At 52.6% G+C, this 27,425-nt stretch overlaps 10 protein-coding genes across 10 annotated transcripts, besides 9 other annotated features; 4 read left to right on the top strand and 6 right to left on the bottom strand.

Moving 5' to 3' along the window:
• Nucleotides 1-269: 269 nt before the first annotated feature.
• On the bottom strand, nt 270-1,411 carry EKO05_0004208 (uncharacterized protein; the record flags this gene model as incomplete). The annotated part of the gene is made up of 2 exons (XM_038939031.1): nt 270-374; nt 431-1,411. The coding sequence occupies 2 exons, from the start codon at nt 1,409-1,411 to the stop codon at nt 270-272; spliced, it is 1,086 nt and encodes a 361-aa protein (XP_038800020.1).
• A 1,657-nt stretch (nt 1,412-3,068) lies between these two features.
• EKO05_0004207 (uncharacterized protein) lies at nt 3,069-3,682 on the bottom strand (the record flags this gene model as incomplete). Its single annotated transcript, XM_059636338.1, has 4 exons — nt 3,069-3,206; nt 3,254-3,357; nt 3,454-3,507; nt 3,562-3,682. 4 exons carry the CDS (start codon nt 3,680-3,682, stop codon nt 3,069-3,071), a joined length of 417 nt encoding a protein of 138 aa, XP_059492321.1.
• An 814-nt stretch (nt 3,683-4,496) lies between these two features.
• Nucleotides 4,497-6,200, top strand: EKO05_0004206 (uncharacterized protein; the record flags this gene model as incomplete). The annotated part of the gene is made up of 2 exons (XM_038938691.1): nt 4,497-4,623; nt 4,675-6,200. 2 exons carry the CDS (start codon nt 4,497-4,499, stop codon nt 6,198-6,200), a joined length of 1,653 nt encoding a protein of 550 aa, XP_038800018.1.
• Nucleotides 6,201-6,787: 587 nt separating this feature from the next.
• EKO05_0004205 (uncharacterized protein) lies at nt 6,788-7,117 on the bottom strand (the record flags this gene model as incomplete). The annotated part of the gene is made up of 1 exon (XM_059636337.1): nt 6,788-7,117. One exon carries the CDS (start codon nt 7,115-7,117, stop codon nt 6,788-6,790), a length of 330 nt encoding a protein of 109 aa, XP_059492320.1.
• A 598-nt stretch (nt 7,118-7,715) lies between these two features.
• EKO05_0004204 (uncharacterized protein) lies at nt 7,716-8,635 on the top strand (the record flags this gene model as incomplete). The annotated part of the gene is made up of 2 exons (XM_038939078.1): nt 7,716-7,940; nt 7,991-8,635. 2 exons carry the CDS (start codon nt 7,716-7,718, stop codon nt 8,633-8,635), a joined length of 870 nt encoding a protein of 289 aa, XP_038800015.1.
• Nucleotides 8,636-9,241: 606 nt separating this feature from the next.
• EKO05_0004203 (uncharacterized protein) lies at nt 9,242-11,153 on the top strand (the record flags this gene model as incomplete). Its single annotated transcript, XM_059636336.1, has 4 exons — nt 9,242-9,788; nt 9,851-10,425; nt 10,484-10,564; nt 10,614-11,153. The coding sequence occupies 4 exons, from the start codon at nt 9,242-9,244 to the stop codon at nt 11,151-11,153; spliced, it is 1,743 nt and encodes a 580-aa protein (XP_059492319.1).
• A 587-nt stretch (nt 11,154-11,740) lies between these two features.
• On the top strand, nt 11,741-12,802 carry EKO05_0004202 (uncharacterized protein; the record flags this gene model as incomplete). Its single annotated transcript, XM_038945526.2, has 1 exon — nt 11,741-12,802. The coding sequence occupies one exon, from the start codon at nt 11,741-11,743 to the stop codon at nt 12,800-12,802; it is 1,062 nt and encodes a 353-aa protein (XP_038800013.2).
• A 123-nt stretch (nt 12,803-12,925) lies between these two features.
• On the bottom strand, nt 12,926-13,204 carry EKO05_0004201 (uncharacterized protein; the record flags this gene model as incomplete). The annotated part of the gene is made up of 2 exons (XM_038938944.2): nt 12,926-13,090; nt 13,190-13,204. The coding sequence occupies 2 exons, from the start codon at nt 13,202-13,204 to the stop codon at nt 12,926-12,928; spliced, it is 180 nt and encodes a 59-aa protein (XP_038800012.2).
• Nucleotides 13,205-13,977: 773 nt separating this feature from the next.
• Nucleotides 13,978-14,017: a tandem repeat.
• Nucleotides 14,018-17,996: 3,979 nt separating this feature from the next.
• Nucleotides 17,997-18,020: a tandem repeat.
• A 1,821-nt stretch (nt 18,021-19,841) lies between these two features.
• Nucleotides 19,842-22,147, bottom strand: EKO05_0004200 (uncharacterized protein; the record flags this gene model as incomplete). The annotated part of the gene is made up of 4 exons (XM_059636335.1): nt 19,842-20,528; nt 20,799-21,249; nt 21,298-22,047; nt 22,098-22,147. The coding sequence occupies 4 exons, from the start codon at nt 22,145-22,147 to the stop codon at nt 19,842-19,844; spliced, it is 1,938 nt and encodes a 645-aa protein (XP_059492318.1).
• A 23-nt stretch (nt 22,148-22,170) lies between these two features.
• Nucleotides 22,171-22,193: a tandem repeat.
• Nucleotides 22,174-22,192: a tandem repeat.
• Nucleotides 22,193-22,327: a tandem repeat.
• Nucleotides 22,328-22,370: a tandem repeat.
• Nucleotides 22,371-22,409: a tandem repeat.
• Nucleotides 22,410-22,436: a tandem repeat.
• Nucleotides 22,437-23,696: 1,260 nt separating this feature from the next.
• Nucleotides 23,697-23,775: a tandem repeat.
• Nucleotides 23,776-24,459: 684 nt separating this feature from the next.
• On the bottom strand, nt 24,460-26,942 carry EKO05_0004199 (uncharacterized protein; the record flags this gene model as incomplete). The annotated part of the gene is made up of 3 exons (XM_038939010.2): nt 24,460-26,331; nt 26,382-26,746; nt 26,795-26,942. The coding sequence occupies 3 exons, from the start codon at nt 26,940-26,942 to the stop codon at nt 24,460-24,462; spliced, it is 2,385 nt and encodes a 794-aa protein (XP_038800009.2).
• Between the last annotated feature and the right edge of the window lie 483 nt (nt 26,943-27,425).

Genomic DNA, 27,425 nt, shown 5'->3' with positions numbered 1-27,425 from the left:
CACACTAACACCTCTACTCCGTCGTATTGCTCATCTGATACAGTCTGTGGGTGTCCCCCACTAAGAAGACGCCTCTCCGGAAGCTGGACTTGGGGGCAGATCACCAGTCGGCCATTCAACCTTGTCAGCTCCAAGAACAAAGTCCAAATTGCCCCCGGTAGCAAAGATGTCCTTCCAAGTTACCCATGACTTATCCCATGGCTCGCCATTGACTTTCAACTCCTGGGTGTAGTGTGCATTATCACGATCACCACCAGTTGTCAATATAATTAGCGTCTTGTCGCCCCGAGACTGATCGTTATCTTGTCGAACCACGGAGCGAGAATAAGGAAAGTCGCTTGCCCCGTCATGGACCAAAGACCGATCACCTGCCACTGTCCCACAATGTCAGCATAGAGCAACGAAGAATTCCGAAACTTTTTCAACTTACCACCAGAAGACTCTCCATCGCCCCGGCATCCGAGTTACCAGGCAATCCACTTGCACCTGAATTATACAGCTTGCTGATCGCTCGACCTCTCTCGACGCTTCTCCACTGTTGGCCCTCGACAAAGTTGTACAGGTACGGGCTCGTGAAGCCTGGCTCGTTGCCAGCATTGAAGATATCAAGATCGAACAGCTGGTTCAAGCGGTCAACAAACCTCTCATTGCCACCAGTTCGCTTCTTGAGTTCTGCCACATCATGGATCGCGTCCATACTGTAGATCCAGGCGTTATCTTCATAGTACGCATCCCCCCAGTAGCAACCTCCACAGTCCTGCGGGTCCTGTGGAACAAATATCCCATTTGCTTGTCTAGGGACCATAAAACCGGTGTGTTTCTCCGATATAGCGTTGGGGTTCCAGTGGTTCCGCCAGTTGCGCGAGCGGTTGAGTACGTGACTGCCTGCTCGGTTTTCCCTAGCCCGATGGCGACCTGGCAGAGACTGAAGTCGTTTGCAGAGTACGGCTCGAGATACTGCACGAGTGAATTGCGGCGTGATATAGCCGTACTGCAGCCAATCTGGAAGCGCGCCTCTGCCCTTCTTGGTAGACGAGTCAGGGGCTTTTGGATCATTGTTGGGTGATGGCGTAACTTCGGCGTCTGTTTGCATGGCAGAGAACACATCTTCCCAGTTTACTGCTCCTCTGACACCCTTCACGTAGGCATCTGCCAGAACATTGTCAGCGTTCGAGCCACCTTGAACACGTCCGTTGAAATTGGAAGATCGGGTATCAGGCATAAAGCCATCATGCCGCCAGATGTCAATGAGAGATCGTATGAATACCTCGTGCGCGGTGGGCTGGATGATCTGGAAGAGTGATGTATGGCATCGGTGAGTATCCCAGAGGGTGAAAACATCATCATAATATGGTTTGTTACTGCTCCGCCCGGGGTTTTTCCCTGTCTCGTTGAACGGTAGGAGGAACATGCCATACAGTGAGCTGTATGGAGTTGCAGGTCGTCAGTGTCATTCAAAGATATCTGAATGTTGTTGAAGATGTCCGAATTCCATCGTCTCATCATCTAGGTTCTGACAAGCTTTGGTAGTTGACAGAAAAGAGATACCCACGCGGGATGTAATTTCAGTCCCAGTGAAGCTAAAGACACCTCCAAGGCGAGCAGTTTCCACGACATAAGTAAAGTTGGTATTAAAGACGAGATTCTCAACAAAGGTCCTTGAGCTCGTGGCCCTTTCGTTAAATCTTCCACAGAAAAAGATTGTCCAGTCTAGCAAGAGGTTCCAACCGTTGTTATAAGTGCCCGAACCTTCGTATTGGCCGTCACCAAAGAGTTCAAATGTACCACCAGAATAATGTTACTCCCAACCAAGGCCTCTCAAACTTGGCAGTACATGGGAAACGTCAACCACAACAGATAATGACCCGTTGGTAGATTTGGGAAAGGTATAGACGTACATCCCGGCGTGCTCAGTGGCGGCAAGCTGTACAGTGACATTATTTGTGAGGCTGGATTTGGACCAGACGACACCCCCTTGGTCTGCTGAGGTTCGCGATTGTAAGAGATCGACCAAAGGATTTTGGACGTTGCCCACAACCAGCATTTGAGACACCACTCCATACTTTGGTGCTCATCCTGATCATAATCAACCAATAGTCTCCACGCCACACAAACGTTGACGTACCTGTGCCAGATTCATACATCATGCTAAAACGCCAAATCTGACCATCCGATAGGTAGCCAGAGTAGACATCTGTTCTCCCTGATTGGACATCAAGACCCAGCTTTGTCATCGCGAACGGTGCAGCCACAACTCCCGGAAATCTGTTGCCTCCATTATACTAAAACGTAATGAGCTATCGTTCTCGAAAATGACGCTGAGGACTTACAAGACATTAATATATTGACTATAGTCAACAGCTGCGCTTCCAATGGCTCCAAAGGATAAGACGACGGCCAAGTGAGAGACTGCCATTCTTGCTGTCAAGCACCAGTGTAATGACTGACTTTGAGTCATTGTGTCCTGTATTTCAGCTACAACCCGACCAAGAGTAGCTGAAGATGTAACTTTTGTAGAGCACACACTTCTTTTTTATACAGCGACCGCTCGCAATGAATTGAAAGCTGCAAGCAAGGCTATGATATGACCTGTGAAGCCAAGCTGCTAGCTGCTAGACGTGTTTGAGATTCGAAATAGAAAGTCAAAGACGAACCGCATCTTCAAAAGACAAAGTAATGGGGTTTGTTTATTCTCAAGGTACACAGGAGTTCGAATTTCTTGTCTGAGGCATGTCATGGTGCTTAGTACCATTCTTAGAGCGAACTGCGGTGGAGCCAATCAGAGCTTTACTCTGGAGCATGTGAGCGGATGATAGTCAAAGATACCTTGAGAAACCAACCCACATTTTACAAAAAGAAGGTTGAAATGCATAGATTTATTGTAGAGAAAGGAGAAGGAGGATTTGAGATCTGATGAGACGTGCAATTGTTGACTAGGGTGTACACTTTGTGACCACATCCCGTGAGCTTGGTGGGGTAACGTTGCATCCAAAGGACTTGTCTTTACATTTCCGGTGGATGTTTGACCTTAAAAGACGAGGAGATTGATCGCGAAGAGTGGGTTGGGCTTAATAGCTGCCTTGTGCTTCTGCTGGATCTTGATTCTTGCCCCAGTCGTCTAGGTTGTGCACAATTGGACTGCGGCCACCGCGGGTGATAATCCACTTGACTTCTTCATCACCATCGTTGACTTCTTGGTGCTCAGCCTGCTACAGTCAGTTGTGTGGGCGCATTCGGCAGAAGGCTTATGTACATATGCTGGGATCAGTGCAAAGTCGCCCGGGGCTAATTCTTGTCTTTTCTGGCCATTGTCGCTGACGATAGCTCCTCGGCCACTCACTGCGTAAACAATAGTGTCTGTACTCGAGATCAGTTCATCATTGCTATGGGATATTGATGTGCATTGGCCGAAGTGGCAGAATCCTCAACGTTGTGGGAAGGACTTAATCATACCCTCTTCGCCGTGGTGATGGATGGCACTCGCGCTGTGAGGCTTCGCAAGCATTACTGCAGGCGTTAGCATGTTCACTTTACCGAACGCTTCTGGTATCGAATACTTGCCTGTGCCGCAGATCTGGTTCGACATATCCACAATGGCAGGGATACGCTCCATGCCATCGCTCTGAGGACCGCTTGGAGATGTAATCTCCGATGCTTTCTTTACTTGTACATCTCCCGGCATTTTTGTCTCGATCTATGAGATATAAATGAACGGTTGTTATGGAAGACGGCCAACTGTCTGCGCCTGGTCAGATGTCACATGATGATGACAGATTCGGAAGGAGATCACTCCGCAACGGAATGCGGTCGCAGTTGCGTCACATCAGCAACACACTGGCAAAGTCGATCATCGCGCCGATACACAATATGAACGACACCAACATCGGTTCCGTGGCTCCGACATGTTTTGCAGCAGGTGCTCTCGCGTTGCAGATAACCGGCCACAAGCTAACAATTTCCAACAACACAGGAGGTATTCAATGCTGCCCTTCTAGCCATTCTACTCTTAAATCTAAAGAGAAGTGATAACTACGCTAAAGGTCTCCAGCATTTTGGGTTGCAGCACAAAGGACTAAGACAGTGTAGCCGGCTTTCTTTGCAACGCGAGAGCAGGTGATCGTCAGCATTTGGCTTGTGAACGCCGCGGTGCTGGCCCGTGAATCATTTGCGAACGTGCCTCGGCTTTTTATTCAGAGTGACGTCGACCACGTCTCACCTTGAATTGCTCGCACGGCACCCCAGCCAATGACAAGCGTGCTTATTTGCTTAATGCGCTCACGAGATCAAGGGCGATACCCCGGAATGCGCCAGGTGCGGCTACTTTCACGTGCGTCCCCAGAATCCTTGGCGTGGAGCTGGCGTTGCATGTGAAAGATGCCGCAATCTGGTCGTTTATAGCTCTACTACTCTTGCAACTTCCTTTGCCTTGTGACAGCCTCTCATTCTTGTACCGTACTGTAACTCTCTGAGCGCTCACGTTCCTCTTGCTCATCAAGATGTCACAACGCTTCACAGCCGCTGATGTCGCGGCGCACAAGACTGCGAACGATCTATACATCATTGTGGACGAAGACGTCTACGACCTGACTAAATTCGCAGATGAGCACCCCGGAGGAAAAAAGAGTATGGAGTCCCAGCAACGGTCTTCGAACTGAGTCAACTAACGATTGTCAGTTCTCACTCGTGTTGCCGGCAAAGACGCCTCGAAGCAGTTCTGGAAATATCACAACGAGAGCATCCTCAAGAAGTACCAGAAGCAGCTACAAGTAGGGTCACTAGACACAAAAGCTGCACCTCCTACTCCTCCGGCAACACCACCTCCCCAGAAAAAGGAGATCCTCAAGCCTGAGGCTGTCTCTGGCGCCATTGCTCCCCAGCCAACTGAAGCAGCTGCCGAGGAGGCCGAGGCCTTTGACTCTTATGGCGACCTTATCCCATACGCCGACCCATCTTGGTATCAGTCATATCACTCACCTTACTACAACGAGACACACGTCGCCCTCCGCGAGGAAGTGAGAGCATGGGTGGAGGAGAAGATCATGCCCAACGTGACTGAGTGGGATGAGGCGAAGAAGGTCCCCGATGAGATCTACAAAGAAATGGGTGATCGCGGCTATCTTGCTGGTCTACTGGGCATCCACTATCCAACACAATTCACGGATAAGCGCGTAGCGAGTGTACCGCCTGAGAAATGGGACCACTTCCACGAGATGATCCTCACGGATGAGCTGTCTCGTACTGGTAGCGGTGGCTTGGTCTGGAACCTGATCGGTGGCTATGGCATCGGCGGTCCACCTGTTTTCAAGTTTGCGAAGCCCGAGCTGATCAAGCGCATTGGCCCTGGGTTGCTCAGTGGTGACAAACGCATTTGCCTTGCCATCACCGAGCCTGATGCCGGCAGCGACGTTGCAGGCCTGACGTGCGAAGCCAAGCTCTCTGAAGACGGAAAGCACTACATCGTAAACGGCGAGAAGAAATGGATCACCAATGGCATCTGGTCCGACTACTTCACAACCGCCGTTCGCACATCCGACAAGGGCATGAACGGTGTGTCCGTTCTACTCATCGAGCGCTCGGCTGGTGGGGTCTCGACTCGCCGAATGGACTGTCAGGGTGTCTGGTCTTCAGGAACGACATACATAACTTTCGAGGACGTCAAAGTACCCGTCGAGAACCTCATCGGTAAGGAGAACCAAGGGTTCAAGGTCGTCATGACAAATTTCAACCATGAACGCATCGGCATCGTTATCCAATCCGTTCGCTTCGCGCGCGTATGCTACGAGGAGAGCGTCAAATACGCACACAAACGCAAGACTTTTGGCAAGAAGCTCATTGACCACCCTGTCATCCGCCTGAAGCTCGCACACATGGCGCGCCAGATCGAGGCCAGCTACAATTGGCTCGAGAATCTGGTCTATCAGTGCCAAAACATGGGCGAGACAGAAGCCATGCTGAAGCTCGGTGGAGCTATTGCGAGTTTGAAGGCACAGAGCACCACGACCTTTGAGTTTTGCGCAAGGGAAGCAAGTCAGATCTTCGGCGGGTTGAGTTACAGTCGTGGCGGTCAGGGCGCAAAGGTCGAGAGGCTGTATAGGGACGTTAGGGCATATGCTATCCCGGGTGGAAGCGAGGAGATTATGCTTGATCTGAGCATTAGACAGGCGCTGAGGGTGCACAAAGTTCTGGGTATGAAGTTGTAGAATATAAAGTCCGAGCAGTACATAAATCATTCGGATACGAACAGCCACAGCGGGCTATCATTTCAATCTCCCCCACTCGGGTTTCAGTTCCACATCTCCTTCTTCGTCGACAACTTTCCCCCTGTCCCACTCTCTGTCCTGCCCTTTCTTGCTCCATACCACGTCGTCTTCAGTAGGATCGCCCCCCTTCTCCCACTTCTTAACTTGTTCGTCCTTGAAGCCTGCGGCACGCAATCGCTCTGCACCCTGCTGTTTCCAGCGCTCACGGTCTCGCATAACCTCAAGTGCTTCGCCCCAGTCATCTTCTGCATCTGAGCCTGGGCGCACGTCCATCGAGGGGTCGTACATGGATGAGAAATGTGACTCTATATCTCTAGAATTGGCTTTCAGGACGCCTCGACCGCGCGAGCGAACGGTGGGCTCAGAAGGAGGTGGCAAGGGACCGACGATAGCTTCAAGAGGATCGGAGTCGGATGCTGGGGTCTTTGACCGATGTCTGTGACTGCGGGATGCTTTGGGGCTCCGCGATACGTGCTTCGGAGAAGGTGATCGATTGCGATGCCTGTGTGTCCTGCGGCGAGGTGATCTCAATCGCGTTCGAGACGGCGATCTGGAAGTGGAGCCTTGTTTTCTTCGATTTCGGTCATGAGGTCTTTGATCTTCTCCGTCATTATCATGACGACTTCGGTGACCACCCTCTCGATGATCTCTTGACCTTTTCGACTTGTATGGTGTTCGATCTTCGTCGCTGTCTTCATGCCGCCTCTTGTGACGCCGTCTATCCCTACTGCTGTCCCTGCCCCTTTTTGATCGTGAATGCAATGGGTCACCTCGATGCGTTGTCCTTCCATCTTTCTCACGGCTATGCCTGTCTCTAGCGTCGTCGTCTCTTCGGGTTGGGTGCCGTGGTTGTCCATCGTATGGCGAAGGGCTCAACCGCCCCTCGATTTTCCTTTTTGCCCTATCCACTGCTTCTGTACGCTCTTTGTCTCTCCCGCGATTCATTTTTCTAAGTCGCGAGCTTGACTCCTCGGCCTCCTTCGCTAACAGCGCGGCATTGTGACTATCAGTCTGGCGGATGATGTGTCGTAGAAAGTTTGTGTTGGGTTTTGGCGCACCAGCCCTTGACCTAGCCGTACTTTAGCTGTTTTTCACTGCTGTCGAGGGGAGCTCTTCTACATTGGTAGCTGCTTGGTGAGACAGCAAATATCAGAGGCTTCCTACGCACCTTCTGGAGTTGAAGGCGTCGAGACCAACCAAGTCATACGTCTTTGTTGACTCTTTGGCATCTTGCGCGAGTAGCTTTGCGATGTACTCGTCATCGTCGATGTCGAGCGACATGATTGACGTGTCGGAAGGAGGAAGCGTGAAGAGTGAGTGAGTTGCATACTCGTCATGGTACGCTAGGCTTGTATAGGTAACAGCCGCGGCGTTCAGCCCTACGAGAGCCGGGCGCGCGTAGCCAAAACAAACACCCCTCCCCTCGACAGACAATCTCGATACAACATTCTCACAATGGTAGCCACGCGCAAATCTGCATCCGCTGTGCCTACGCCGGCTTCGGCCCTTCAGCAATTACAGCAAGATCACGAGCTCAAGATCATTTCCATCACAGAGCCACTGAAGCCAAAAGACGTCCCTCAATCCTCGAAGAAGCGTAACTCAGCTGCATCAGTCGACAGTGACCAGCATGTTGACACACATCCTGCAGCATTGGAGGCAGACCTAACGCACTACAAGGTTTGTGGTGACTGCAGTTTCAGCAAGGACACGTCTGACGCCCACAACAGGAGCTGTTCAGCAAGCTGCGCTTCTCTTATGTAGAGCAAGTCACAAAAGAAAAATTCCTACGCAATCTTACCGAAGATCCGCCACGGCTTGTTGAAGCTACAGAGAACGTCGAAAAAGAAGCCGAAATCCTTGCGCTTAAAGCGAGCCTGAAGGAACGCAAACTTGAAGTTGCCGAGATACTGAAGCAATTGGAGGGGAAAGGCAAAGAGCTCGCTCTGCGCTACGATGGCATGCAATTTAGACGGCAGCAACTAGAGACGCTCCCCGCTGAGATTGAGGGCCTTGAGACTAGTATTGCGCAGTTGAAGCAGGATCAGACACCCACATCAAGCAACCCAGAACTTGGTTTGCCATTGCCAGAGACACTTAGGCTACTCACCGAGCGAGAGGCAGAACTGGCTGCATTGAATGCGCAAATTGCACAATTGCAGTCATCTCTGCCAAACCGAGCAAAGGAATTGGAAAAACTGGAGCGCGAGCTCAAACCTCTGGAGACGCAGAAACATGGCACAGTTGCAGCAGCTAAGGAGGCAAGGCGGAGAAAAGAGGAGGGTGGAGGTATCGGTGATGAACTTGAGGAGAAGGGTCGATGGCTCACGGCCTCTGAAAAGGCACTGAAGGATATGCTGGAAGTGGAGGGATGAACATGAGTTTGCACAGCGCTCGGAGCAATAGGGGTGGGTCATTCTTAGTGATCATCTGGGTCTATAGGCGTTCGGTTTGTATCTGAGATACCACGTTACAAGACTCAATGTAGATTGTCCAACTGTAAGCGTGCATTTTATTTCCATAACGCCCCTGGGACACTTCTCAGTGCAAGTATCATATTTTCGCAAACTATATTCTTGTTGCACACACTGCTCAACCATCGGGTTACCCAATGCAGAGTTGGATCGAGACGAGCTACACGCGTCTAAACATGCGGGGTCCCCATACATGACCCCGCGGATCACAGACATCCGCACACCCCTCATTGGTGAATTCTCCGAGAAGCTCCCAAATAGTACGTTAGACCCAGTGGTACGATCTTGGCTATTGTGGCGGCGGGTGTAGATGTAGCGAACGATGGGCCCTGTTGAGCCCACCTGTTCCCTTAGGCGCGAACGTATAAGTATCGTATCTTCCTCTCCTCCTGAACCATTACCGCCACGTTACTGTCTTTCCACGACCTGCGTCCTTCCTCCTTTCTGTTCCTGGTTCATCTTCTTCCTCTTAGAGCTCGCTTTGGAGGCACTGGTATCTGCCACATCATGTCGTTCGATACTGAAGTCCTCATAATCGGTGCCGGCATGTCCGGTCTCGGTTTTGCTGTGCAAACAATTCGCAAATTTGGCATCCGGAACTTTGAGTTGATCGAGAAGAGCGATGATGTGGGCGGTACCTGGCTGCAGAACACATACCCTGGGTGCGGCTGCGACGTCGCCAGTCATTTCTACAGCTACAGCTTTGCGTTGAATCCGGATTGGAGCAGAAAATATTCCATGCGCGAGGAGATCCAGAAATATTTTAGAGATGTCTCAGATCAGTATCGAGTCACGGAGAGGGTGAGGTTTCATTCAATTGTTGAGAAGGCAACATGGGATGAGCAAGCGAACGTGTGGGTTGTTGACGTTCTGGATCTGAAGACGAAGGAAAGATCAATCAGGAGAGCGAAAATACTAATTAGTGGAGTGGGGAGTCTGAGTGTACCGAAAGAATGCGAGGTTGAAGGGAAGGAGACATTCAAGGGGAAAATGTTTCACTCTGCAAAATGGGACCACACCTTCGACTGGGCAGATAAGGACGTTGTTGTCCTAGGTACGTCTTCTGCTTCTGGCCTCGCAAGAAACCTCTCTGAACTCACGATCTAATGCATGCAGGCAACGGCTGCTCAGCCACCCAGTTTGTCCCTATCATGGCCGGCGAAGTCGGAACCACCCCTCCCGTCCGAAGAATATCCCAGTTCGCCCGACAAGCACAGTACCTCTCTGAGCGGGAAAACCCCTACTACACTCCAGCCTTCAAGGCCGTTATGCGCTACGTTCCACTTGCCATGCGCCTGTACCGTGCAAAGCACTATTACGATATGGAGTCTGATTGGTCTGGCTTCCCTATCGAGAGTGGCGCTACGATTCGATCTGGTTTGGCGAAGGAGAACGAGGCGTATGTAAAACGTGCGGCACCAAGTAAATATTGGGATGCTCTAATTCCAAGGAGCGAAATTGGGTGCAAGAGGAAAGTACTTGACACGGAGTACTTGAAGTGTCTGTGGAGAGACAACGTGGAATTGATTCATGACGATCCAGTCGAGAAGATTATCGAAGATGGTGTTGTGACAAAATCCGGCAGGAGATTGAAAGCCGATGCGATTGTTCTAGCGATTGGGTTCGCGACACAACAAATGCTTTGTCCAACGGAGATCGTTGGGAGAGGTGGGTTGAAGTTGAATAATTACGTGAGTTTAACAGGTTACACCCCTCACAAAAGAGCATATATGCTGACTGAGCACACAGTGGGACGCCAAAACCCAGGGCGTAGCGCAAGCCTACTTTGGCACTGTCATCCCCAACTTTCCCAATTTCTTCGTCTTGATGGTTCGTGTCACATACGTACGGATAGGAATATACCACTGACATATATCAGGGTCCCAACACCGTCACTGGTCACCTCAGCGTCATATACACCGTTGAATGCCAGATCAACTTTACCCTGCGCCTACTCACTCCCATCCTGACCACTCTACCCTCCTACCGCGCACGATCCTTGGTCCCCTCCGTCCTCGCCCCCGTTCCCTCCACCATCGAAGTGCGTCCCGAAGCCGCCCAGCAAGACTTTGAATGGACGCAGCGCGAAGCAAAGAAACTCGTGTGGGCGAGCGGATGCACAAATTGGGCTATCGATCCCAAGACAGGTCTCAACAATATGATGTATCCTGATTGGCAGTTTATGTTCTGGTGGAGGAGTGTTTTTTGGCGGAAACAAGACTTCGTGTATAGAGATGAGAAGACGGGACAAGAGGTGGAGCCTGGGAACAAGAAGAGGTGGCTAGTAAGGGCATTGACTTTGGGCGCGCTTGTGGCGGTTTTTGTCAACAGAGATTGGGTGGCTGAAGAGCTACCAAAACGGTTAAAGGAATTCGATGGGAGAGAGTCTCTAAGAGGCTTGGTCGCTACTAGGGCTTGAGAAGATTTCCTTCATGTCATGTATCATCTGAGGTTGACGGAGCTTGCATGAATAAGGTCAGGATCAGGGTGAGCAACACAAAGTTAAACTGGATGAATGATAAATAGATTATTGACGTCAAGAGTAACAAGCTGCGCATTTACCACTTTCGATTCGTCGGTGTAATAGCAGCATGCAAACTGCGATGGTCTCCCAGCCGCGATACCATTCAACGTGTGACGGGCTGCGCCTCTGAGACCACTGGAGTCAAAGAAGCAAGGACAATCCACCTTCCGGTGTCGCTTTCACCTCCCTTCACTTCAACGCCGTTATGCCCCAGCCCCCTCTATTCAGAAATTTCAACTGCGCGGCTTTATTGCACCTTTCTTTGCGCAGATCGACAGGTTTTACCCACTTTGATCTCACCGATCTGCTCCATCATATCTGGAGACCATTGCAGTGCCGCCCTGCGCGACCAGCAAGAAGACCGGGGCTACTACAACAGACCCCATACTACGATCCTCGGAATGGCGAGCTTCACGAAATCAGGGTTTCTTCCGCCCTTTAGTCCAGCTCCCACTCAAGCCGTCGTGGAAAGCTCGACTGTAATGTATCCCGCCGACTACATCACCAACATCATCATCGAGATTAGTAGCTACCTGTCCACCCTTGTGCAGCAGAGCACACTATTTGGTCGCCCCGAGAACGATCCCTACAGTCCCAGCCTACGCACTCTCCACGATCGCCTTCATAGCGGCCATCTCAATCCGACCCCCATCCAGTCTCACGCCAACGAACAAACACGCATCAAGGCTACCCTAGGTCAGCGTACCGTGAAGAATGCCGTCCATCGCCCGCTTGAAGACTTCGAAGACCTATACTACGCTGTTCTTGCTCGCATGCAAGACATCCACCAAATCCTCAGCGCACGTCTCGGTAGCGGTTTCAACACCGTTCACGATCCCGTTTACCCCGACGGCCCTAATATCGCCGATTTGTACACTAGCATGGCCCAATACTGGAATGTCCTAAACGATACCGCGTTTGTAAAAGCTATCGACTCTGCCGTCCGACGCTCGAGGGTGAAGTGCTTGCACCAAGAGATCTTAGCGCAGGTGCACAATGACGAGATTACGCAAGCAGATGCCGAGGAGCTGTTGGTCGATCTCTATGACCCAGCCGAGTATGACGGAATTCAAGGTCTGGCTTGGGTGAGTGGGTGGGCGCCGAGTATGGTCGCTGCGTGGCTGGAGGAGAAATACCATGTGGTCTTGGGTCTGGAGCGGGAAGGAGTAGAGAGCAAGAACCGTATGGACAGAAAGAGAGCAAAGATAGGAAAGAAGGTCAAGCAGCCGCAGCATGAGCTGAAGTCGATGAAGGAGGGCAAGAAAATCGTCGAAGACTTGCACATAGCTGGTCCAGTCAGTTTACAAATGCAGGCATATACGACGGGGGGACACCAAGGCCTTGGGAGTCAGTCGCATCATGCGCTCGAATGGCAAAGGAAGACCCAGCGTGTCTCAGAGTACAGTCAGTATCTGAGGGGCATGGCTAGTCGCGACGCCAGATACATGGTGCAAAGCACTGCCCTCAATGACGGGCCCCACACAAGCAGCTCCAATCCGCACTCTAGCAGCGAGGGTATGAACATGACAGGTGTTGACTTTTGAAAGCATTAACAAGAGTGCAAGCACTTGCGCAGTGTCGATTGCCGCCGCAAAGACAGCTGTTTGATGGAAGCACTTGGTCTTCAGCACCAGGCCGAACAAACCCGTTTGTAATTAGACAAATGACTACTCGTCACTGAACATATACTCCGGGTCCACCTCAATGATGTCCATCTCTTTCAGACCTCTACGGGCCCTTGGTGCCACAAACTCAGGCACATGCCAAACATCCTTGTTCCACTGTTCCACGATCCCGCCATCCAAGCCACTACACCCATGCAGATTGAGTGACTACGTAGCACAGCAAAAATTAGCTCGTGTCCGCTTATCGTGTGCAACGTTACACTGGAGAGCTCACACGGCGGAAAGCTCGGGGTGAGGCTGACGTACCTGCAGCTTGTGCATATTGCTTATTGTTTCCAGCGCTGTTTCGTTGATATGTATGTTGACACACTCCGCTACGTCAAGGCGCAGCAAGCCTTTCAGGATCGGCATTTCCCATATCGAGCTGGTGAGCATGTCGCATCTGCTCAATTTCAGATCTTTCAGCCTTTTGGCCTCAATCCCAGAGAGAAGACAAGACAGTTGGGAAGAGCTGATTTCCGCTTGCTCGATTCTTAGGGTGTGGAGTCGGGATTTGAAGATTGGAGCCGATGCAAGCATTGACCATGCGCTTCGCTCTTCTTTCCGTTGTAGAACAAGGTTCGCTCGTGGTACCGCTTGTACGCTCTCAATGCGTATACTCAGTGAGTGCAGTGCAGGTAGCTCCGTGAGGGCATTTGCTATGGGTAGTGAGAGTGCCCAGAGAACTAGGTCTAGTTTCTGCAACGTACGCGCATGTCTGTCCAAGACGCTTGCAATGATTTTGTTGTGGAAAGTAAGAAGCGTCGAATAGTCGAAATCCCAGGCTTGAGGTATCTGGATGAGGACTTTGTGCGGGTCGTGTTCTGGATGGGATGGTGGCTTTGGTTCATGTCGTGCCGAAATGAGTTTGTTGTACCAGGAAAAGCGATGGGAGAACAACACTGCGAGCGAAAGGGCCTGCAGGTTTGAGTACGCAAGGATGCGGGCGTACCGGGAAGTCTGGGCGAATTTCATGAGTGATTTTACGGGAAGGGTGGTGAGAATTTGGATTAGAAGCTCTGGTGGAAGGTCAAGGAGCGGGAGAGGCATCCTGAAGAATTGGAGAGAAGTAGAAGAGGTGAGAAAGTGAAGAGACAGTCGCTACTGAAGTGCTCAAAATTCAAACTTATTTGCTGCTTACAGGTGTTTGCTCGCGGATGAGAAGCGAGGAGGGGCTCATAAAGCCTTATGAGACATACTTCGAAGTGTACACTTGACCATGATGGATCCTGTGCAGTGATCCTTCAGCGGCGTAGGCGTACTAGCCCTGATCTATCTCACCCACGCGTGCAACATGCTGCACGAATCGGCCGTGGTCCAGGGATCCGAGACATGCTACGACACCAAAAACAAGAAGCGCATGGCGCTGACGCTCGATATGAGGCGTGGTGCTCTTCTAGATGCAGATGTGTTGTGGAGTTGCCAGCACCAACACTGAGCGAAGATGCAGGTAAGCTACATTACTTTGAAGGATTTATGCAAGGGGCGCACGAAACGAGGCAACGGCGCCGATACAGAACAGCATCCTTCAAATCCTCAAGACTGGTCTTTCTACACGCGGCCAGTATCGATAAGGATCATACGATGTCCAGTCATTCTGGATAATATTGAAGGTGTGAACATCATGACGCTGATTGTGCTGCTCATCACGATGTTTCCGTGCATCCATTGCCGCGCGCCAGGTGCATCTTCGTTCTAGGTGCCAACATCATCGCAATGCCGACCCCTTCATCATACAAAAGCCTCTCTTATCTGTTCCATTTCTAGCTTCCAGGTATTTTAGATCGGCGATAGACGCACCACGCAGTGGCGGGGGTGTCACGATGTTTCGCTGGGTGGTCCATACCGACAGATCACTTGTTGCCGGCAGGAGTGCGTATATTTGGAAGATGGCTGAGACAGAACAATGTCATCAGAAGGAATAAGATACTCGGCCATGCGCAGGGCTTGTGAGAGATGAGACATGTGGATTTGTGGTGGTTGTGCAAGCGACTCAAGACGGCAAGTGGATCTCTGCACGCACCATCAAAATTCCTTTGCTTTTCCATCTCTTTCAGCACTACAACATTGTTGTCATCTTGGGAGAATGCCCAAGGGCTCATACATGGAACGACTTGTATCCTCAGGCTTCGTGTTAAGTAGCACATTGCAGCTTAGCGGCTATAAATCCATGTGTTCAGAAGCCAATCGAGACCAGGCTGCAATCTGGAAAAAAATATAGTTACAAGTTCTCCTTCCATTGTAATCTGCTCAGAAAGAAGACTTGCTGTTGGTGCGCGGTCACGGTGACGTTGACATAACATTAGGTTGGAGCAGTGGCACCCTGCGATGTCATCGTCTGCCATCTTCGGGCGACATTCAGGCGAGCGAATATTGTCATACTGTCTGGCCCAAGACTGTGCCAACGAGGACGATCTGGGAACAATATTTCCTAAATGTCACCTGCATGTACGCATACCATACCTGACGAGTCACCGTCCATCTCAAACTAGTGGAGAGAAGGAGTTGATGGAGACGATTGGGAAAACAAGCTGCGATTACCTGAGCTTCCACATCCAGATCGAACCTAAACCTGACCTTCTCGTGTCGTTCATCTACAGACATCAAGGTCCCTGCTTCGACAAGCCACAAGCCGATGATCATCGACGCACGCCACGTCACTCTTCCCGCAGCCGTCGACATCCGCTTTGAAGAAACAGGTTGGAGTCTTTTTTTTGGATGGTCAAAGTCAAGGTACGGGCTTTGTCTTGCGCTGCTCGGCGGTCTCCTCAAGCCAAGGAACATGCCTAATTCCGCGATTGGTAATGCTTTACAAAACATCAGTCCTCTAGACCCTATGGCGGCCAAGACCTGGGGCTGCGAGGAGGCTACGGTACCTGAACACCTGGGCGGACCCGGAAGGTACCCGCCTCCGGAAGGCGAGCACAGCCGCTGACGGCCAAGGCACTGGGCCTCATTGTGGAGCCGATTGCGAGGTCATACGGCGGTGATACTCACGGCGGCGGGGAGGGGCGGAACCGTCATTGGCGTCTGCAGGGAATACTAAGGCCCGGCAAGGCTGGCACATACCGGCAGTCGAAGAGTCTATCACGGCTAGAGTTAGTGATGTCTCGCTGCTTCACTCCTCGCTGCTGCAATCAAACCGATGCGTGCTCAAAATCCTGCCGAGCATGTTTCCGAGGCGTTTGTTGCAGATGGGATTGCACGTTAGCAGCAGGCGATTCAGTGTCTTGCAGGTTCAATGGGCAAGGATCGGAGGATCTGCCTCAGTCGGGGACAGGCCTTGCGAACCGGCGACTCACTCCAAAGCAATGATGCTTCAGCACTGCCTCCTTCGCTACCACGAGCTCGTTCGTTCGGGAAGTTGATTCTCCACCACCATCTTGAAGCGTGGGCGCATGGTAACAACCAATCAGACAGCCGTCTCCACATGCGCATTGCAGCCATGTTACCTCTGCACAGATCTCCAGGAGCAGCAGAGCCCAAATGCTTAATCTACCGAAAAAAGGGCCGGGCCAAATTTCCAAACGGGAGCCGGGCCAGTGACTGCACGTAAAGGGAAAAAGATCATAGCCGCAGAGGAGCCCAACGACCTCAACGCGAAGCTAATATACTCTTGTCTGCATTTACACGGCGCCATGGCTCAGTCCAAACTTCAACGTTGCAACACCGGAAAGAACCTGCGTAAACCTCTAATTGGTCAGTGTACAAAGGTGGGATCTTCACTGTCCGGGATGAGCCAACCATTCCAACGAGAAGATCCATGTTGCATGCTAGAGAACTTTGACACGATTCCGGCAGGCATACACACTGTCCAGGTGAAGGAAACTAGGGCAGCACATGCCTCTAGCTGCTCGAATACGAACCCTACAATCGACATTGTACGATTCATTGCATGATGTATCGCACGACTTATTGCCGTAGTGGCAAGCTGAACCAAACCGTTGATGCATCTTCGCATCGTTGACCCTACCAACTTGAACTGCCGAACACAGACCCTACCTCGATGCCAGCTACCTAACCAAATGTCCAAGAGATCGCAAGCCAATATGTAAACTTTGTACGTGCAAGCTAGATGCAGGATAGGCATGCATTCACACGTGGTGGGCCGTCAGACCGTGGCCATCAGGGTCTCATGGGTATACTATAGTAATCCAATAACGATCCCACATGGCGTCTCCGCAAACGTCGCGATAGAGCAGACGCTACCGGTACTCGGTACCTTGTACTCAAAGGAGCATCAGCGGCCGGAACGTAGTCCGTTCTAGCTGTTAGTATCGTCATATACTTCTCAACATCAGAGCCACTGCCCGGTTCAGAGTTCATCATCAATTCAAAGACAAGGGTATAGCGGTTACTCGTTTCGAAATGATCCGGGCCCCATAGCCCATGTGCAACCAACCCAGACGGAAAGCCTCGACGTTGCTCCCGCACAGGATTCAGGACTTCGGAGCTTGGCCCGCAAAATCGATCCTCCTTGGCTACGTTGCCAAGCAACGTTTGACCTCGTTACAAAATTGCAAGATTGTGATGAAATTTGTTAATTAGCAGAGATACGATCGTGGCCTCATGGTGCCATGAGAAAGGGAAAACAGCGCCAGTAGGCGCCAGAGGTTCCTTGGAGATTCTAGCCACTGCGAAAAGTCGGACATCTGAAAGTGACGGCGTCGGTACTCCGAGCCAGCGCGGCGTTTGATAGCACCTGCAATTCGGCCCGAACAACGCACATTCCCCAAGCACAGGCATTTTGTGGGAAACACGTTTTACTGTATAGGAGGGGTACACTTGCAGGAAACTACTCGTGAGTGCGGCGCGATAGTCGCCACACACCGCTGGGGATCGTCAACGCATGGCAGGAAAGCTAGCGATGGACTAGTACTCAGAACGAGCAGTGTGGATGTCCGGATCGGGATAAGGGCAGAGGAACGTGCTGGCTACGGGTTCGTCGAATGTCATGCATGTGCATGAATCCTCATTGGGGTTCGTTGATGAGTCGAGTGTACTATGTATGGTGTGAGACGCAACGTCGAAGATGTGCACCCGGCGCACGCCAGAGTCATTGTGAGTGCAGATAGCGCGCGCGCGCGCGCTCCGAGCGAATGGTAACTTCCGGCGTCCATCGAAGCTTTTGATGCCCAGGCGTTCTCTTCTGCGATTCATGGAATATTACTCCGCCAGTGATCGTCTGCGCACTAACAGTCCAATCAAACACACACCATTCCACAGAGCGAGGCTGTGCCCCCCCCCCCTTCGATCCTAGCAGCATGTATTCGAACACGAAAACCATACATGGAGGTCCCCGTTTGTCAGTGATGCATGGCTCCTAGTGTCGGCGCTATAAGGCAAGTAACGCGAATGCACAGGGCGCCACTGTAGACAGTAGCGCTCAGAAGCCTTAGAAGCCCTGGAAACGCTCTAACGTTCAACCCATCACGCGGGCCGACCCAAAACATGAAGCGTGGCCAACGTCTGCACGCACCGCCCACGCCAAACCCTGTTTTATCCATTGTTCACCGCGCACCGTGTTACAAAAGGGACCCCTACAGGAAAGCTTATTGCACTGACAGGGGAGGGGGAGGGGCAGGAGAACGGAGAAATAGACTCTGGGCAGATTGGCAAACGATTGCATGACAGCTGTTTGGTACCCTACCAGTAGGCTACCGTTGCCTTTATATGGCGATCTGTATGACACTGACCATGGAACATTCACGTTTCACCAAGGGACAGTCATGTCTCGAGATGCTGTTTGTTGGAGAACAGCAATAGAGTTTACAGATGAACGAGGCCCAGAGCAACGCGTGTACATTTTTTGCCAAATCGACTACTTTGCAACGTTGCGAAGAACAGGCTTGATCCCGTTTTGGGGGTCGTGCTGCGTCTCCACGAACGTTAGCTTAGCGGAGGGCGCGATGATCCGCGTGTGTACCTTACGCACAGTTGGCAGCAATGTTCGGGGTGCGCGAAAGACATGGGTTGGAGATCGAAGTGTAGACAGTGAAGACCCCTGGGCCATAGTAGAGGCCCAAGAACTACCAGCCTCACTCCAGATCAGCTCGTATCGACGGCCAGCGTGGATAATCTCCCCACCATTGTGCTACCTTTACCTCGAAACATGGTTCCGTAGGCTGGCAGCAACAAGGTCTGTGCCACTGATGTTCGAGTCCTAAACATGGACCTCCCTGGGCGGGTGTTCCGGGTTTGGCAATCCGAAATGTGCAGCACCACCAGCCTTGCGACATGCAGGTCCGTGTGCACAAGGTCCCTCCGATGATGATCTTGCAAGCAGCAAGTGGTTCCATCGTTGGTTGTTACCCCACGTGAACTGGAAAGTGCCGCCACCCTACCGACCTCGTGTCCATCACTTGCACCGTGCGACCGTTATTTGAGCGTTGACAATCTGCCAAATTTGGCGAGACGTTTGTTGAGAGTTCGACGTTTTACATTTGATTCAACGTAAGAATTCGTCTAATGCCTGTGCGCCTGTGCGCATGAATCCTGCGTAATTGATTCGCTGATACCTTCCGGTCTGCAAGTTCTTCTTAATCGAATTGCTTCTAACTGTGTGACTATGCTTGCAGTGATGGGCATCTCCACATCTCCACGTCCAATAGTGTTTGTTGTACTATCATGTTGCAGAGGTCGGTTGGAGTTTCTGCCCCGTTGAAGAAGTCGGCCGAAGTTTCCATACCGCAAATGCACAGGGGCTCATAGTTGTACAAAGTCCTGGCGGCTGTGAACTGATAGCGAAAAGATTCTCATGGCATTGTTTGAATGCCATGTAAGGCCTCTCAAGGTCCGGCTCCTACGGTCTCTCCACCGTGATTGGTTGATATGGGCTGGAAAGGATCCCGGCGGTTGTGCCACACAACTTCGTTTTGTGTGACAACCGAACGGCAATCCGGGTATTGATCGCCACAATCTATTGCTTGTACATCATCGCAGGATCCACTGGGTAACCTTGAACATTGAAGCGCGGATCGTAAGCGGTAGGATTTACACCGATGTTGTGAGGTTGCATGTGCGAATGCTGGGGGACGGACGGATGACCGACAATTTGCGTGCGCGCTTGTGACATGGGAGGTTCGAAAGGCCCTGGTGTGGCAGAATTGCTCCTAGGCCCAGACACTGAAGAGTGCGATGTGCTGTGAGTGGTGTCATAGAGCGACATATCATCAATGTGGGATGACGGAGCAGCAACCATGGGTTGTTGAGACGTGCTGAAAGGGAGCTGAGCACCTGTTTGCGCTGCAAGGCGACGGATCAACTCCGTCGATGGATACGCCGGAGAGATGACAGGTGGAAGCGCCGAGAAGTCATCGCCTGCGTTCGAAGGCACCATGCCGCCACTGGCATTAAGACCGATCGATGGAGTAGGGAGACTTTGGGACAAGTTCAAGGACCTGGGAAGAGGGAGGTTGGGTAGTACCTCCTGCAGCTTAGCGAGGAGCAGTGGCAGATAGCGTGACTGTCCGCCGCGAAGTGTCTGAATGAGAATCAAGAAGCGAGAAACATAATCTCGCGGGCCAAGATTAAATGCATCTGGCGAAAACGACGTGCAAGCGACCACGTCAGTTAGGCAGCAAGCAATATCGAACAGCTTTTCGATCTGCGGAGGTGTTAGCCCAATGCTCGTATTCAAAGATCATCAAGCTCGAAGAGGAAAGGAGTCGCTAAGTGCGTGTGCGCGTGCACGGACGGACCAGGGAAGTGTACACTAATGGACCAAGGGGTGGGCGTTAGAGATTGACGTTGATGGTGGATCCGTGCCAATGCAGCATGTAACAGGGATCACACGATCGGAACGGGCAGGGGTCCGAGTGAGCAGAAGGAATGGAATGTGGGAGAGGATGGAAAATGAAATGATAGTGGCACTCACCATACCAACGCCGTGTACCTCCATGGTTGTTTGCGAGAATTGTTGTGTCATGGTCAGGATGTCCCTTGAGATTTGGATGGGGAACTTGAACGTCATGGAAGTGTCCTGACTGACGCTGCTTACAAGTCCCTGACAGACGCATAGCTGCCATACCATGGCTCGTAGCCACTGCTGCGTAACCCGGATCTCGACGGCCTGAGTCTCGGTACACTCGAGATATGATGGGACCGCCTCTGAGATCTGTGTTTGCAGTTGCGCAATCCAGGAAGGATTGGCGTGGCCGTGAACCCGGTTCCAAAGGTTCACAAATGTGTCGTCGATGGTCTTGTACAGATTGATCATCAGCTCAAGGCCAACTGCGACCGGTCGATCTGAAGGTACTTCGTCCAGGGAAGGCGGATGTATAGTCGGGTAGAGCGTAATTGGCCGGTGCTTGTGGATAGCATATGTCCTGAATTCATGGTCAGCGGTGACGTGCATGAGTTTGATGTAGTGGTACCTTTCGGCCATGAAGAGCAGCCAGTAGAGTACGCGTTTCCTTGAGGTATCGAGTGGGTCGTGCTTGTATGTTTCTTCGTCGTGCATTCCCAGAAGTTGTGCTTGTGTCGTTGCCTCTCGAAGGTAGGACCATGCTGTGTTCTCCTTGGCCAGTCCAAAGTAGCACCCGCAGTACAGCCATGATGTGAGGACGGTCCAGTGTGTGGGACTCTCGCGGTAGTCATATCCCCTCCGCACACGAATAGATTCTTCCAACAAGATGTGGCCAAAGCTGACATTAGACATCTGGGCCATCTCAGGGCGTTCGAGAAGGTTGGGCTGGACCTTCATGTTTGCTTGGATCATCACGTAGGCACACAAGGCAACAACCATGCAGTAGGCCTCGATTGAACGGTCCATGTTGACGACGGCTTCTTGTGCACGCTGTCGATGCAGTACAGGCTGTGAGGGGTAGACATGTACGAAGAAAAACTCCATACAGCTTTCGACCAGGGCTGGCGGTAGCAGGCCTGGTGTTCGGACATTCTGGGAGGATAACGGACGTCCATCATGGCCAAGCTCCTGCGGGAAACCGGAGGCTAGTTGGGCGTTGCGTTGGTTCTCACGTAGTTCAGAAAGTACCTTGGCCCGGCTGCCCTTGGGCCCTTTTTTCTGGGGGATGGCGTTGTATGTGCATGCCAGACCTGCGGATACACAGTTCTTGCACGGGTTTGTGCCTTCACCTATGCATTTGACTTTCCTTCGATGGCAGCTATGGCAACGTTAGTGGTTGTGAGGGTAGTGTCGACAGCATGCGCGCACCTATCGCAGGCTCGCTTTACGGGAGCAAGATTGGTAGTAGTGGAAGCCATTGCGGCGGCGAGGGCGGCAGTGGAGCAGTGGCAGCAGCAGCAGCAGTGGTGGTGGCAGCAGTGGTAGTGGTGGTAGTGGTGGTAGTGGTGGGAGTGGTGGGAGTGGTGGGAGTGGTAGTATTAGGAGCGGTGGTGGTGGTGGTGGTGGTAGTGGTGGTATTGGTAGTAATGAGAGTAGTGGTGGTGGCAGTGGTGGCGGTGGTGGCAGTGGTGGCAGTGGTGGTGATGGTGGGCAGTAATGGCAATGGTAATGGTAACGGTAGTGGTGGTGGTGGTGGTGGTGGTGGTGCTGCTGCAAGCTGGCCAGTGGACAAGACAGTCGTCCTCCACGTGAAGGTGGGTGCAGCTGGTGGGCGGGTCCAATGGGACCTATGTATGCTCAGTACGTTACTCTGTGGTCCGGGAGCTGTTCTCGCATGGTGCTTGTGTCATCATGCTGAAGAGACGACGCCCATTTGCACCTGACTGAACCAAGACAAGAGAACGACCAAGCGTCCAAGCGTGCAAGTGTCCAAGCGTGCAAGCCGCAGATGAGAGCTTGGGCTAGTGACTGCCGCTGGCTGCAGGGGTGGGCTTGCGCTAGACGAGCCCAATGGCAGGCCATGGAGAGCGGTCCGGCACCCCCTGGTACCAGCGCTGGGGGTCGCAGTCTGCAGGGAAGCTGGGCAAAACGATGACCATCCGGTTGCCAGCCAGCGAGCTTGGGCCGTCTGCTGGGCTGGAACAGGCCTGACGACGACTCCAGTGCTCCAGCGTGCCAGGCTGACCGCTGGTGAGGTGAATACTTGTCGAGCTTCATGGATGGCACGGCCGGTTCCTTCCAGCACGGCGGGAGCTCCTGCTAGCTTGCCAGGGCGGCTGCCAATGGCCGAACATCTCCCACAACAGCGGCGCCCTGCAGCCATGGTGTTTACGTGCGTAGCCATCCCAGCGGGAAAGGCAGTTGGAAGCGCATTTGGCAGGTCAACCGCGACGGCTAGCTGCAGCCCCCTCTGACCGCTGCTCTTGCGCAAGCGTCTCCTACGCCTCCCACCTTTGCTGCACCGCGCCTTGTCCTTCAACTGCCCAGGCAGCTGAAATTCCTTTGTGCTCGCTTGATCCCTTGTCGCGTCGCGGCCGTTGTGGTACGTCTGCGGCTTCTGCCATCTGCTGAATCTGCCATCTGCTGAACGCTCCACCTTGCGGGTACGTTCAAACATCCTTGGCCGCCAGCGCTGCACTCTTCTCCAGTTTCACCCCGTTGCTTCCGCTGCCTTGACAAACGGGCCTGCAATCCTCGGCATCTCCCGGTGCGCTGGTGCGCTGGTGCGCTGGTGCTTCGAGTGTCGTCATCATCCGCGGGTGTTCCGTTCCATGCACCTGGGCTGCCAAAAGGACTCAGCGCGCTGCGAAAAGTCGCTTTCCCTTCTCGACACAAAGGACGCAGTGGCGAGGCGCAGTCGTCTCGTAGGCGCATCTGAGCGGCTACAATGTGACGTGAAGCGGCAGTGCGAGGTTCAAGTCGCATCCATCACCGCCTTGCTTGTCACGAGCCGCTGAGCCGTGATGCTTGTTGTTGGTGTCGTCGTTGTCGTCGTCGTTGTCCTTGTCGTCGTCGTTGTTGCTACTGCTGCGCTTGGTTGTTGCTGCCTCTTCCTTGGAGGACGTCGAGTCTGAAATCCCAGAAGTGCTATCCTACCACCTCGGTGCAGCCACAGACTGCTTATATTCTTCCTGACACCCTCCTAAAGGCCCTTTTGCGGACTCCTCCGCTGCCTGGGAGCCCCAGGGTCCCGAGATGCAGCCGACGACGATGAGCATCATGGCGACGCAGTGTTGAGCAACCGAATAAGAGTGGTCCGGAAAAGATTCCTGGGTCCTGTCATGTCGCACACAATGTCTAGGCCTTGCCAGCCACATGTCACCGCGCGGCAACCGCTATACGTTACACGACAGTTCATCGCTAACAGCGGCATACGAGCAAACAGCAAGGAACGCCGCAACGGGGGCGATCATGTACTTGTGGTGTTGCGGCGGCTTGAGAATCCGGGGCTGGGGTAGTCACCTATGTACGCCGTGTAAATAGTGCGTGCCCCATCCTTCGTCTAACTTCAAGCTGCAAATCACAGGGATCAGCTCCGCGGAGCCCTCATCGGTGAACACGGCTTGATTTGAACACCATGCTGCAGCTGTCAACAACGGGAAAACGCCCATTTGCTAACGGTCCACCTGGATTAAATTACATGAAACGTAGAGCGCCTGAAAATGCACATCGAACCAGAATGCAGCGCTGCTGGCGCTTAATTCAACATCCATACATGTGGCGCCTATCATCAAGAGAACTCAACGCGGCTTCCGCCCGACCTAGCCTGTTTCGCCTGGGCTCTCTCGGCCCGTCTTCGCCTTCTATTCGAGTCGTAGTTACTGACATCCGTCTCGGTGCCATATACCTGAGTGCCGTGGGGGCTACTCAGTATGCTGGGATCCGCCGCTGGCATGGGAGGAGGTGGGGGAAGAGGTGTATGTGTTGACGGCCTTGGGCCTGAGTTGAAGTTCGGAGGCGGACCCGGAGGTGGTGGAGGGATGTAAGGCTCAGGCATTTGGAGAGGCACTCCATGTTGCGATGTAGGCGCTGGAGCCGCCTGTGCCATCTCCTGAGCTTGTGCAGCCTCGAGGGCTTCCGTCCTTCGCCAACGGTCTCCATCGAGCTGGCTCAACGAAGACATGCTTCCATTGCGATTTCTGCGTTGTCGCTCTCGTCTCCTAGCATCTCGTTCTGCTGCCGCCTCTTCTTCATTCAAGCGTCGGAGCGTAACATGCCGTCCATCGTTGTGCATCTTGACCTTCACAGATACTGGAGGGGAGACAACACTCTCATCTCGACTGCTTCTCCTTCTCGAAGGTGACCCAGAAGAGGCTGCGGCGGCAGCAGCTCCGCCAGCAAGAGCTGCTGCACCTGCCGAGTTACGGTGTCGGCGATGAGAACGGCCGCCAGGAGAAATATAGGCCTCAGATCCCGAATCAGAGAGTACGGTGTTGTCAGCTGGGCGTAGGACAGAGGGACCTGCAGATGAGGTTACGGGCGGTGGAGCAACGTTCGGCCTCGCTACAGACGGAGTCATGCCTGAGATTTCGGTTTCAGAGTAGATGGTCGATGGTGGTCCGTTGTGCCGGCGCGGAGGGGGCGCGCCATCACCCGTAAATCTTCGTCGGTTACTGTTCGCTCGAGCCATCTTCTCTTCGTCCATGTCTTGTTGCCTCAATTCCTCGACCCGTGCGTCTTCCTTCCTGTTTCTCCGCTTGTTCCACGTGTGCTTAAGAAACCCAATAGCTCCAAGGGTCATGATGCCATCTTTGACTCCATAGGATTCCTCTCTGAGCGGGCGGGAATCGTGGTGATCGTTGAAACTTGTTCGACTGTCAAAGGAGTCGATGGAACCGCCACTTCTTGCCGGACGGTGGGCAGCTCGCAAAGGACTTGCACCCATGGCAGCTGCTTGAGCAGCTTCTCTTTCTTCGACTCGACGCCAGTCTTGATTCCTCACTGGTGAGTCAGGAGCTCTTCCTTCTTCAAGACGGCTCAGATCTGTCTGAGTAACTTCGGACTGAGGTAACGGGCGTCCATAACTGACATCGCTGCCAGTTGACGTCTCGGTGTAAGCACGCTTGTCCTTCTTCTTGCCGAAGAGACTCTTAAAGGCAAAAATCCCCCCCGCAGCAGCCCCAGCACCAAGAAAGCGATCGCGCCAAGTGGAACTTTTGCGCTTGTCGTTATACTTCTCATCGCTCACGTAAGATTCGGTAAATTGCGACTGAGTAACCCGCGAGCGGGAATCAGGGCGGGAGCTGAGTACTGTCGTCTCGTCACCGCGACGTCTGCTGCGACTGCGACTGTGCGATCTGCCTCTTAGTGCAGCCAGTCCCGCACCAGCTGCACCCGCTGTCGCCAATGCTCCAAGACCGCGTCCGCCACGGCTTCTTCGGCTCCTAGTGCTTGCAGTGCGATCGGTGATATAGGTAGTGTTGTCATCGAAGCCCATTTCAGGCTGGGTCCTGTACGAGAGAACAAAGTACACAATCAAGAGCAGAAATGCCCAGACTGCGAACAGTATGAAGAGTACCTTCGGCGAGCCATACAGCGTCAGTCCAAGCGGGATCTGCACGATGCCCAGGAGCAAGACGACGCGACCTATCCATTGATGCAACTGTGCATATTAGTCAAACGAGAGCATTGTAAGATTGTGCTGGGACGTACTATGAGTTTCAGAGGGACCTTAAAGCGCTCTTTGCCTTTCTCTAGACGGTGTATGATGGATCCTCCCAGGACTTGTACTACAACAAGAGTGTACAGAGCTACACCAATACCGTGGTGCGGATTCGTTAAAGACCTCTCCAGACCAACAGCTTGGAAGCCGAGCACGATGAGGGCAGTTGCAAGGAGCAAGGTCAAAATCTGGAGCCAGATGTGTACGCGTAGGGCGAGTCGTGGGTTTCGGTGGTAAAACCGTGCCATGAAGATTGCGCCAGGTACGACGAAGAGGAAGGTAACGGCGGCAAGGATACCGTGAGCGGTGATGAGAGGCTTGTAGCCGGCCATGTTGCGAAAGCGATTGCCCATGCCTAAATGAATCAGTAAAGCATCTTCAGCTAGAGGTTCAATGTACTCACCATTGTAGCGCATGGTGTCGAAGTTGAGGCCCATTAGATTGGGCAGCAGGAAGGTATTGCGCTGCGAATCCCATGTTCCATCACCGACGTACATGGAGTCAGACGAATAGACACTGCTCCCGGGAGCTGAGAGCCCCTCGGTCGACATCTTGGTGGTGGCTCCTTGATGTGGTGTACAGTAGGTTGAAGTGATGACGCAGATGTGGATATGTAACTGGTAAACCCCAACAAGACCAAAATGATGGTAATGCAGGGACTTGAGCTAAGCAATGTGCGATCGTGAACAAACAGGAAACGATGAAAACAGGAAATCGTAATGTCGTGAAGGCCGTGAGCGTAGCGATGGATGGTTTGCCTTTGGTCAGGCTAGTCTGGTGTCGATGTAAGGCGTAAGATTGGGTGAACGAGCTCGTCCGGCTTTGCGGACAGCTCTGTAGAGAACAGCAATCGTGTCGCTGTCCTCTTGGTCTTCGTGAATGGATGAAGTTTTTGTGATGTTCTGCTGCACGCGCAAACGATGTCGTGTCGTCTCAATAATGGAGAGGTTGGCAACCGGTAGCTGCACTGCGTTACTAGCTTGGTGAGGAAGGACCCACCGAGTAAACACCCCACTTGGCCCAGCAACCGGCGG

This window comes from Ascochyta rabiei, chromosome 6 (assembly GCF_004011695.2).
Source record: "Ascochyta rabiei chromosome 6, complete sequence".
Lineage (NCBI taxonomy): Eukaryota > Fungi > Ascomycota > Dothideomycetes > Pleosporales > Didymellaceae > Ascochyta > Ascochyta rabiei.
This window is presented reverse-complemented; position numbering and strand designations above follow the sequence as displayed.